This window comes from Gossypium hirsutum, chromosome A08 (assembly GCF_007990345.1).
Source record: "Gossypium hirsutum isolate 1008001.06 chromosome A08, Gossypium_hirsutum_v2.1, whole genome shotgun sequence".
Taxonomy (NCBI): Eukaryota; Viridiplantae; Streptophyta; class Magnoliopsida; order Malvales; family Malvaceae; genus Gossypium; species Gossypium hirsutum.
In genome coordinates, this window is record NC_053431.1 from 115,297,194 (window position 1) to 115,310,296 (window position 13,103).

At 31.9% G+C, this 13,103-nt stretch overlaps 1 protein-coding gene across 1 annotated transcript; it reads right to left on the reverse strand.

Moving 5' to 3' along the window:
* Window positions 1–3,048: 3,048 nt before the first annotated feature.
* On the reverse strand, window positions 3,049–5,508 carry LOC121204635 (NADH dehydrogenase [ubiquinone] 1 beta subcomplex subunit 8, mitochondrial). The gene is made up of 4 exons (XM_041074864.1): window positions 5,121–5,508; window positions 4,933–5,019; window positions 4,712–4,807; window positions 3,049–3,319 (listed from the first exon to the last, which is right to left on the reverse strand). The coding sequence occupies exons 1-4, from the start codon at window positions 5,256–5,258 to the stop codon at window positions 3,263–3,265; spliced, it is 378 nt and encodes a 125-aa protein (XP_040930798.1). The 5' UTR covers window positions 5,259–5,508; the 3' UTR covers window positions 3,049–3,262.
* Between the last annotated feature and the right edge of the window lie 7,595 nt (window positions 5,509–13,103).

Genomic DNA, 13,103 nt, shown 5'->3' on the forward strand with positions numbered 1-13,103 from the left:
TTAAGATTCAAAAGCCTAAAATTAAATTTTACAAAATAAAGGTTAAACTTGTAAAAATAATAAATAAATAAATAAAGAGTGAAAATTTAAATATTATATATTCTTCGGCTATCAAAATATAGAAAAGATTCAATAAATTCCACCCAATTCCCAATAATTGCAATTTGATTTACCAATTATATCCTCCCAACATGCATTGTTCTAGATTATCATTACTTTCTCTCTTTTAACTTCAATTATCACAACTCATTCTTGCTTTCAAACTCTTGATCTTCTACCATATGAAATGTTTCATCTTAGTTGAGTTAAATCATGGTCAACTAAAAACAACAACATACTTACACTTCTCTCCACCAAGCTTCTGTTGTATTGATAATGTGATTTTTTTGTTTAAATAAACTTCTGCTTCACATTAGCTCTATATCCTTATTTTAAAAATCTAGTTCTTTTAGTTCCTTAACATACCATTTTATTCATGGTTATATGTAAGTTGTATATTTTTAGTCCTTACATTTTTAAAATTTTAAAATTTTAGTCTAACCACATAACAACTTTTAAATTAATTAGGTTAAATTTTGTTATTTCTAAATTCTTATACACCAAACATATTATCATGTCAACTTACTATTTTCACATAGTATTCACAAAAAAAAGTTATGTTGTTTTAGTTAAAGGATATAGCAACTACAATAAAGGGAGAAGCCAGATGGGTTGACAAGAGCCCAGCCCCACTAAAATGATAATTTTCAACTTTAATCCCTTTATAATTTATAAATTTTAAATTAGTATATAGTAAAATTGTACTTTGGCCTTCTAAAAATGAAAAAAAAATTGATTTAATCCTTTAAAACTTATAAAGCTATATTCTGTTAAAATAGAAATTTTTTATTTTTGCTATTATAAAAATATACAACTTAATTCTAGCCCCTCCTCAAAAACGATATACAACTTGATTCAACATGCAATTCATTTTTAGTTTCAACAATCTAGCGAAGTGACTGATTGGATATGTGATTAGCGCTGAAATAATTTATAATTAAGTTTCAGCTTTTCGCTTATTAATTATAAACTTATTTAGTCATGAAGTCATTTCGCTATAGTATCGTGATTGAGCTCTCTCCAACGACATACCATTACAAAAGCAACTCGATTAGTGCTCATCCAATCACCTTGTCATAAGTGTTACCCTCATAGGTTATCTTTAATGTCTTTGGGATAAATCCATTCTCCCAATATCATCTTATTTTATCTCATGGTAATCATTATATCTTCATTCATGAAAGGTTAATTACTATCAAATAGTAATCAAGTCATTCATCACCAAGACGAACGAATCATGACCACATTTACTTTTCATCAACCATGTAATGCCAATGAGAATATATCATTTACTCATATATTGGGTTATGAATTCCAATGTTTTGAATGACGCTACATACTGCAAAAGTCCTGTACCTAGTACACTAGCTTTCGATTCCTTATTTATTTGAACTCAGGATTTAGTTACATAAAAGTATATGAGTCACGCATACTTTCTTTGTCATCCACTCAAGATTAAGGTATGTTACACTTTGAACGTCACAAGTGAATAAATCCATAAATAGATTCAAGATCTATTCTTATTGGGTCTAATCAGTCACATCTATGTCTCTATCTCTAAGAATCATCTACTCTAATGTCCAAGATATGGAATCTTCCCAATTGGATTTGATATACGACATATTAGTCTTTTGATCAGTTTGCTCATTTTGATTAGACTAAGGACATGTTTAGATTCGTCTACTAATATAATGTCTTTTCGTATTACGATTCAACCATGTAATACCATTTAGTAGTAGTTTAAACATTAGACAATTAGTGAGCTAATATTTGCTTCTATTTTACTTTGCATGCAAAAATTACAGGAGAAAAATTATACAAAATATATTAATTTAATCTATGAATTATTTTATTAACCAATCAATTTAAAAAAAATTATAAATTTACAAACAAATATACTATATTCAATGCACCAGATTTCATAATAGTTGTATTGGTGTAGCAAGGTCTCTACATTGTTGGGTGTATTCCTAGAAGCACTTAGTTGGCTTCTTTTCAATGTTCTGTAAGGAAAAATAATATAGAGCCATGTCCAATAAGTGCTTATATCTTGGAAGATATGCAATAATATATTTTCATCTTTAGCGTATGCAACCATATTACAACAATACATAGTGAGTAGGCTATTGGGCACTTCATCCTCTCACTTTCCAAACTCCAGGATGACATAATATGCCAAAAAAAAAAACTTTTTAACAAGCTAGACACGAAATTTATAGCTAGTCACTAATCAGTTTAAGACTAAGTATGGTTAATATGGTTAATTATCTATGACTCTACTATTTTAGAATTGACCTAAGAAAAATCTATAAAAAAAAAATCCTAACAGAATAAACTCGATCTACTTACCAAATCTAAGTTCGGGATTACAATAATGCGATTAGCACCCTTGCTATTTGCCGGTTGATTGCAAAATTGTATGTCCTATCAACACTTGAATTTGTGTGAAATTGTGTCTAATTTCCAGGCAAGTTCAGTTTCACAGAGCTCCAATTTCAACGCCCTACTCTCTTTTTTGTTTGCCACACTTCCTTACTTGTCTATTTAACCTTGTTAACCACCGTTTAGTCTATAGGATATAGCCTTTGCTTAGGGTTATTCTTTTTCTTCTTTTTTTTTTCTTTTTTTTTTTGGGGGGTGGGGGTCAAATTATGCTATTCGACCCTATACTTTGACCCAAATCTTAGAAACAGAGAACCCAACGTTGCACTGCTTACCTATTTATAAACAGTTATAGGTTACATAACTTTATTGAGACTTGTCAAGGTTGGAACTTTACTCAACTGCCTACAAGCTCTACTCAAACAAATTGTAAGTACAGCTTTAAGTAATTGTTTATCATTCATTCTTTAACATGGAATGGACAAACTGTTCTACACCACAATCTACTTTTTGTAACATTATAGCCATATGGCATCATCTAATTACTGCAAAATTTGGCACCAACCCTTTGAAAATAAAAGGAGGCAACGCATCTTTTAATAAGATTTTATGAACCAAAACACATTGGGTTATTTGTTCAAATTTCAAAATGTTAGTTTCAGCAACAAGCCCACAGAATCCATTATTTAATTGTTTTTAAGTTCCAAAAGTAAACCAATAAAGAACAGAGGACACAAGTGAAACGAACAATAGATGTATAGAACTTTGCATATGGATCTACCTACGGTTCTCCACCAAGCTCCACTCGCAGGTTGTAATATGGATATACTTTTGGTGCCTGCTTAACAGTAGGGAAAAGATATCAATCAGCATGAGAAATATCAAACAACGTATACCAGCAAGTAACATAACATTAAGACTGTAACAAACTAAACTCTTGCAAGCAACAAAAATTTACACCAAATTAATGACACGTAGGTTACTTCTCTCTAGCTACTTTTTGGGCTGCTAATGACACACAACATGAAATGTTGATGGATGTACCATTGAAGAAAGGAATTAAAAGCCATACAAAATAAAAAGGATAAGGAATCTTCTAAAATAGACATCACTAAACCCAAAGCAAGCAGAAGACTTCCACTTACCTAGCAGAAACATCATTGTTTAAATAGCACAAGTAAACAGTGGTTTCCATTGATTTACCATAAAATATCTAATGTGAACTCTCAAGAACTTCAATTATACCTTTCAAAAACAAAATAACTTTAATTATCTATGCAATTGACATGGCAGTGCTAGCATATTGTCAAAAGTAATACCCTAAAAAGGCTTCTTGCGAAGCCCAAAATATATTGTCAAAGTTGCTAACTGAGCATGAGACGGATTTCAAACTCCAGCAGGCAGAACAATGAGACAGAAGGCCAAACTAGCCAGTAGCCCCCAATGGAAGGGATTTCCTCAACAATTCAACACATCTAACAGGGGAAATGCATTTCTGAAAATATTTCTAAGTTCATCAGAGAATCAAGCAAGGGAAAACCAAAGACAAGGGCTTTCTATCATGAACCTTTGCAAAATTCATCCTCTCAACCATAATCATTGTTGAGAAAACAGGCTAGAGTCCTCTAGCATGAAATATCTTCCATCCTAAAGCAGGTAGTTCACATATCCCCCTATTCTGGGATAATGACTCACTCGAGCTTGAAGTTCAAAATTTCTCAGCTTAAAACATGAGTGACATTATGGTACCTTTTGATTCGGTCACTATCCTACATTCCTATTTTCCCAATTTCAAACATATCCAAAACACCACTAAGCTACAAATATTAATATTACATGAACACGTTAAAAAAACTATAAGGTAGCATTTGGGGTCTCGGGTTTCAAACTTTGGATTTGAATTTCGAGAATAGTGCAAATTGAGTGATAATACACATACAAATATATTACTCATGATTGTTTCTCAAATCCCTGGATTTGTTGGATGCCTAGTAGTGAATTTGAAATTCCCAAGGAATTTAACAAATTCATGCTTTTTATACTTTCCAAAAACGCATTATATTGAAATTCATCTAATTTATTCATAATATATACAATTCATTCTCACAATTTATATAGCAAATGAAATCCAAATCCAAGAGTTTCAATTTCATATTCCCAAATGCAGCATAAAGAAAATTGAATTGAACTAAGGCAAAGTCAACTAATCAAGTCAGAGATTTGAACTCACGAATGGAATCTTGGAGGCCTTATCATTCCACCAAGCCAAAAATCCCAACGATGCAAAGAAGCTCAAGCCTCCACACATCCAAGCTAATGCCTCATACTACTCCCAGAAAAATGAAACATAGGAACAAGAACAGAGAAAAAAAAGAGAGTAATTTCTTCAAATAATCCAAAATCCCACTACCATAAAACACAAATGAACATTTAAATAGAGAACTTACTTACCTTTCCGACGGTATCAGCGATTCGATCAATACAAGGTTCTGGAAATGCAGTTCCATTGTCCCAAATTAGCTCGTCATTTACAGGAAGCTGAAAGGTTCCAGCAGGAGTAAAATTGTAGGGTTTTGGGTTAGTCTTTTTAATGATTTTCACTGAATAGATCTGAAGAATTATGAAGTGATTGAGCTTACGGGCTTGTCGGGAACGATATGTTTGCCGACAGGGAGACCCATACCGGAACGGAGTCGAAAAGAAGAGGCGACGGAGCGCGATACGACGCCAGTTCCGCCCATTATACGTGACGCTACGTTGCTCAATCTTCCTGCCATTTCTTTTCTCCTCGGAACTTTCTGCAGAACCAAACTCTGGTTTCTGTATTAATATTTAGCTATGACTAATTCCAATGGGCCATTTGCCCACGATAGGGATAGATAAATGATATTCAAACGATAAACAAAACGTAATAGATTCGAAGCCGAAGCCCATCAATATGGACCTATGGAAACCTTTTTAGTGTCAAAATTGTGATATTTTAATATATTCTACTTGTTCAAATATCAGGTTTTAGGTTTGATTTTCACATTACATAAACTGTTCTGTTTCTAAATATATTCTAGTCGTCCAAATTTATTTTGATTCAAACCCAAATATATTCTAGATATTTGGAGCTGTGAGTCTATTTGTACTCATAATTTTTTAAGTACATATTACAAATTGAGGGGAAAACACGACAATAGATTTTAAACTTTAGTCTTTTGACGGTGAACAAAGGACTTAATCACTATTCGTTAACGCTTTAAAAATTTTAAATATATTTTTTTCAAAAATTTAGTTTAAGATAAATATTTAACTTGACTTTGAAATTAAGCCTCTTTCGTCCCAAGGTCCTCCAACACTTAACCTCGACCTTAGATCTTGCAAGCTTCTATTATCACCCAAAGTTTCCCTTTATCTTGAAACCACATACAAATGTATTTAAATTCCTTCAACCCTGAGGGGTTTAAAGAGTCCATAACCTCTTTAAGGTCCTCATATAAACCTTAGATCTTGCAAGCTTCTATTATCACCCAAAGTTTCCCTTTATCTTGAAACCACATACAAATGTATTTAAATTCCTTCAACCCTGAGGGGTTTAAAGAGTCCATAACCTCTTTAAGGTCCTCATATAATCCATCGGTGCCTAAGACGTCAATCCCTTAAAGTTTTTATATCTCTTCATTTTTATTAACCTCGTAGTTATAGCTCCCTAAGAGGAGTTTGAGGAGTTCATGTGGCACATCCATGATTGTCCCTTGCATTTCATAGACTCGTCATCATAAGATACCCCAAGTAGCAACGATCTTTTCCTCCAAAAAGTTTGAATTCCCCACTCAGGCTCCCTTTATGATCACCTTGGTACTTGACACACTGGTTCTTAAGACCTTCGTAATCTTTCCCCCAATTTACTCAAAGGTTTCAATCCTCAAAAACCAATAGGAGTCTAAGGAGCATACAAGCCACCTATAGAGTCCCATCGATACAAGAAAAGATGTGAGTGTAGGGGTATGATGAGCAAATGCTTATATATTTTAAGTCTTAATTCCCTCACATTTGCATTGTTCTTAATTAATTTTTAGTTAGTTTTGTATAAATAGGTCCATTTTTCCATTAGCTATTGAAAAAAATTAGTTTTAAGTTATTCTTAATGTTTTTGTGTTCTTGAGTTACAAAGCTTTTCCAAAGTCTTCTTGTAGACATTGGATTGAGTTCAAGAGAAAAAAAAGCATATTCGAAAGAGGTGGAAAAAGGAAAAAGCTGGAAAATGCAAAAAGTCTGAATCTATTTGCAAATAATTCACTTTACATAAACACAAAAAGTAAGAATATATTCTACTTTTCGTCAGTACTCGAGTTTCAAATTTGTGATATTTATTAAATTAATTAAGCTTTTGGTCTTTTCCGCTCTAGCTTGAGATCTTGCCTTAGAAAAGCCTTGTAAATGGTAGAAGCATGTTGGATTCCTTAGGTTGCCTTAAACTTTTGATTACGTTTTCTTAGGTTAGAAAGTATAGAAAGTTTGGAGAGTTTGGTTTAGTAGTTTTTATTTGTTTTTAGTTTTGTAATAATTTGTTTTTACTTTAAACTTTTAATTTTCTTGTAAATTACAATAACTCTTTTGGAGATTCTTTATTATTAAGTTGTCTTAATTTGACGTAATTCTTTGGTTGTGATACCTCATTTTAATATCTTTTATGTTGTTTTCCAATTTAAAATGAGCAAAATTATTTATGCGGATGGGAAATCCTTATGTTAGTGGCTTAGTAATTGAAATAGGATTAAAACTTAAGAATAAGACAACAATTTAATTCTATAATTTGTGCTCATGTATTAATTCTAGTTGACTACTATGTTGATATAATTCCTAAAGAGACAGTGAGGTTGTGAGAACTCCTCTACTCTACTTTAGTGATCTAATAAGAAATTACCCAAAAATATTTTTAGGAAAAACAACCAACTGGGGACCATATTGCATTGTTGGAAAAATTGGTTATTGTGCAACAAAACTTGAACTTTTTTTAAAAAAACTGGATCTTTAGTTGTGATATCTGTTGGAATATTTTCAAATATTTATAGTATCCCAATAACTATAAATGAATGGGTGTAATTAATCAAAAGATAAAACTTTTGGTCATTGGTCAAAAGTTATATCATTTGATTTTTTAAAAAAAGAATTATAACTATTCAAAAAAATATTATTTGAATAGTTACAAAATTAAATGAATAATTATTATTATTTATTTATTCATAAAGACACCTATTGAAAGATGTCTCTATGAAGAGACATGAAAATTCCTATAAATAGGAATGGGATTTCATTTGGAAATCATATCAACAAATTCTAATATTATTTCTTCTCTTCCTTCATTTTCTAATATTATTAGATTATTCTATAAAGTATTGCTGCAGAAATCCTTTGTAGAAATTGAGTTTTTGTTATACATTACTCAGTGCATAGTGGACTATTCTCGTCAGTGCAAAACGCAAATAGTCATTGGCTTCATTGTATCCTCGAGGTTAATTTGCTTGGAACTCGTTTGTACACTGAAGATAAGTGGGGGCGAATATAACCTTAAAGATAGTGGCTTGATACACGCCTTGGAGCCTGTCCTATTTCTTCTTTTTCTTTTCGAGTTCCGATCGTGTGTTCGAGTTTTTTCCTTACCGGAGTTTTGTACTAACTATTTTAAGGTTATATTTCATGATGACTACCACAACACATGAAAGTGGAACACTAAGGGAGTTGGCTTCCAACTTTGTTAAACTTGATCGTTTTGATGGTGGCAATTTTCGATGATGGCAGAAAAAGATGCACTTTTTGTTATCAACTTTGAAGATTGCTTATGTTTTGGATACTCCAAGACCTGAAGAGAATGAAAATGAATCTGTTGCTGCAACCCGAGAAAGACAAAAATGGGTCTGTTGAACTACAATTCACTTCTGGAAAGGTTTTAACCTTAAATGATGTATATTATGTACCAGAAGTTAGGAAAAATTTAGTGTCTGGAAGTCTGTTGAATAAGTTTGGTTTCAAACTTGTTTTTGAGGCAGATAAGTTTATTTTGTCTAAGGGAGGAATTTTTGTGGGAAAAGGGTATATGTATGAAAGCATGTTCAAACTTAATATTATTAATAAGAATAAAAATACTATTTCTGCTTATATGGTTGAATCATTTTGTTTGTGGCATTATAGATTAGGTCATTTGAATTATAGAAAATTGAATGACATGTATAAATTAGATTTAATTCCTGTTTTTAATAATAATATTGAAAAATGCAATACCTGTATGTTGACTAAAATTACAAGAAATTCTTTCCCTAAGGTTAAAAGGAAAACAAAATTGCTTGATTTGATACATAGTGATTTATGTGACTTGCATAATACTCCTACATTAGGTGGAAAGAAATATTTTGTTACTTTTATTGATGATTGTTCTAGATATTGTTATGTATATTTATTGCATTCAAAAGATGAAGCGCTTGATAAATTTAAAGTTTATAAATCTGAAGTTGAACTTCAGTGTGAATCATTTATCAAGTGCTTAAGATCGGATAGAGGTGGAGAATACTATAATCCAAGTTATTTTGAACTCACTGGAATTGTCCATCAAGTTTCAGCCCCTTACACACCACAACAAAATGGTGTAGCTGAAAGGAAAAATAGAGTCTTGATTGAAATGGTAAATTCAATGTTATCATATTCAGGTCTTGGACAGGGTTTTTGGGGAGAAGCTGTTCTAACAGCTTGTCATATATTGAATAGAGTTCCTAATAAGGAAACTAAAATAACCCCCTATGAATAATGGAAGAAAAGGAAACCAAACCTTAATTATTTAAAGGTTTGGGGTTGTAGAGCTATTATAAAAGTTCCAACACCTAAACGTAAAAAGTTAGGTGAAAGAGGAATTGAATGCATATTTATAGGTTATGCACATAATAGCAAGGCATATAGGTTCATAGTAATTGAACCAAATGATTCAATTTCAATTAATACGGTTATTGAATCAAGAGATGCTATTTTTGATGAAAATAGATTTAATTCTATATCAAGACAATTACAACCACAACAATTGATTCATTCTTCAAATGAGAATGAGATTCCGTTGAAACAAATTGATAATAATGATGAATCTTGTCAAGAATTAAGAAGAAGTAAGAGGATTAAAAAGGTCAAAGATTTTGGACCAGATTTCATTATGTTTCTTGTAGAAGGAAAAGGTGAAAGTATATGCAATAAGATACCTTATTGTTATAATACCGAATCTGATCCTATTACATTTGAAGAAGCAGTGAAATCTCAAGACTCTACTTTTTGGAAAGAAGCAATAAATGATGAAATGGATTCAATAATGGGAAATCAAACTTGGATCTTAGTTGATCTTCCACCAGGTTCCAAACCAATAGGTTGTAAATGGATCTTCAAAAAGAAAATGAAGGTCGATGGAACCATTGATAAATTTAAAGCAAGGTTGGTAGCAAAAGGTTTTACACAAAGACAAGGTATTGATTACTTTGATACCTATGCTCCAGTAGCAAGAATTGCTACAATTAGACTATTAATATCACTTACCTCTATATATAATTTGGTTGTTCACCAAATGGATGTTAAAACTGCATTTTTAAATGGTGAATTGGAAGAGGAAGTGTACATGGAGCAACCGGAAGGATTTGTTGTTCCAGGACAAGAGCATAAGGTATGTAAGCTTGTTAAATCTTTATATGGGCTTAAACAAGCACCAAAACAATGGCACCAAAAGTTTGACAAGGTTGTTTTAGCTAATGGCTATAAAATAAATGAATCCGATAAGTGCATATATAGTAAATTTGATAATGGAAAGGGTGTTATAATTTGCTTATATGTAGATGACATGCTCATTTTTGGCACAGATTTGGAACAAATAGAAAACACAAAGAAATTCTTGTCAAACAACTTTGCTATGAAGGATATGGGTGTAGCAGATGTTATTCTTGGGATTAAAATAACCCGAGATGAAAGCACTATAGCTTTATCACAATCACATTACATTGAAAATGAGCTTAAAAAGTTTGATCTTTTCAACTGTATACCAGCATCTACACCCATGGATCCTCAATTAAAATTAGTATCTAATGCTGGTAGGAAAATTGATCAATTGAAATATGCAAGTCTAATTGGTTGTCTTATGTACATAATGACTTGTACAAGACCAGATATTGCATATGCTATTGGAAAATTGAGTAGATACACAAGTAATCCAAGTAGTTTGCATTGGCAAGCTTTAAATAGAGTACTTAGGTACTTAAAGAAAACTATTAACTATGGATTGTGTTATAATGGATATCCTCCAGTTTTAGAAGGGTATTCGGATGCTAGTTGGATTACAAGTTTGGAAGATTATGCATCTACTAGTGGGTGGATCTTCATTCTTGGTGGAGGAGTCATTTCTTGGGGTTCCAAGAAACAAACATGTATTACTGATTCCACCATGGCAGCAGAATTTATTACATTAGCCGCTGCATCTAAAGAAGCAGAATGGTTAAGAAATTTGCTTTATGATGTACCTTTATGGCTTAAGCCAATTTCACCTATTTCTATCCGTTATGATAGTGAGGCTACTCTAGCAAAGACATATAGCCAAGTATATAATGGAAAGTCTAGACACATTGGATTAAGACATAGTTATGTCCGACAATTAATCTCTAATGGAGTGATCACTATTAATTATGTGAGGTCAAGTGAAAATTTGGCAGATCCTTTGACAAAAAGTCTTGCTAGAGATGCAGTAAAAAGGACCTCAAAAGGGATGGGACTCAAGCCTATTAATTAGAGTCACCCATGATGGAAACTCGACTCAACGCTTGGTATAATGTCAAGTCTTGAGGTCAATGAGACAAAGTACATCATTAGTATGTGACTGTTAGCACTATAAATAAATCCATCCTAAGATTAAAGTGCTAGGTACCCGTAATGATAAGGGAAGGATGAGTAATGTACTCTTAATGGACCCATAACATAAATATGTTAGAGTGTTATAATTACGGGAACACTTTTGATGGGATCTACCTATGTGAGTGGAAGTGTGGCCGCTTCTAGGAGCTTAAGGGCTTGGCTCTGACAGCACTCATGAAAAGAGGACATAGACACATGGCTATAATAGTGTCCCTAGATACTATGCATTGACTGATGTTGAAATCATTGTGTGAGATGTGTTCAGTTAATCAAATGGAATAGTTGGTTCAAAGCTTAGTCTACCATACAATTTCGATTAACTTTAACATATTTTCACTAAGTGAAGGTTCAATCGTAAGACACCTTTATTTATGCAAATTGATTTCCAAGAATATCAAAATCTAATTATTTTGAAAATGGGGGGAGATTGTTGGAATATTTTCAAATATTTATAGTATCCCAATAACTATAAATGAATGGTTGTAATTAATCAAAAGATAAAACTTTTGGTCATTGGTCAAAAGTTATATCATTTGATTTTTTAAAAAAAGAATTATAACTATTCAAAAAAATATTATTTGAATAGTTACAAAATTAAATGAATAATTATTATTATTTATTTATTCATAAAGACACCTATTGAAAGATGTCTCTATGAAGAGACATGAAAATTCCTATAAATAGGAATGGGATTTCATTTGGAAATCATATCAACAAATTCTAATATTATTTCTTCTCTTCCTTCATTTTCTAATATTATTAGATTATTCTATAAAGTATTGCTGCAGAAATCCTTTGTAGAAATTGAGTTTTTGTTATACATTACTCAGTGCATAGTGGACTATTCTCGTCAGTGCAAAATGCAAATAGTCATTGGCTTCATTGTATCCTCGAGGTTAATTTGCTTGGAACTCGTTTGCACACTGAAGATAAGTGGGGGCGAATATAACCTTAAAGATAGTGGCTTGATACACGCCTTGGAGCCTGTCCTATTTCTTCTTTTTCTTTTCGAGTTCCGATCGTGTGTTCTAGTTTTTTCCTTACCGGAGTTTTGTACTAACAATATCTATAGTAATAAATCTCACCAAATCTAGTTCTTGTGTTTTCCAGCTAGGGAGTCTCACTGAATTCTAGATCTAGCATTTAAATCCTTCTAGCTTTCGATTGAATGATATTCTCTACTATTCTCGAATCTTCAAATGCTAAGAGAGTGGATTCTTATTAAGAATTAAACATAAAACGAAAATTCAAACTTTCTTAAGGGAAAGTTAACTTTTTCTATGGAAAACCAAAATTGAAAATTTGTAATCACAAATTTGAATTATAATTGCCAAGGAAGTTGCAATTATAATCTCACAAATCTGAAATTCAGTACTTACGAAAAGTAAAATTTATTTGAACTCAAATAAAATTTAACTAAACTTTGACAGAATATCCACTTATTATTGTTCTATATTTTCGACTATCCTATAATCCTTATATATAAGAAAAAATCATAAGAGTTCTGCTAGAACATGAAAAGAGATAAAAACAATATTTTAATGGAAAACCTCTAGTACCACTAGGACTCATTGTGGTGGAAGGCATACTCTTTTATGGGCTTCTCTCAATGTGCTACCCACCCTTATGGTAAATGACTTCATTAGGTCTTTCATGTATTGGCTACATTTATATGTGTAGTCTATTTCTAAAATAAATTAAAACAAGTT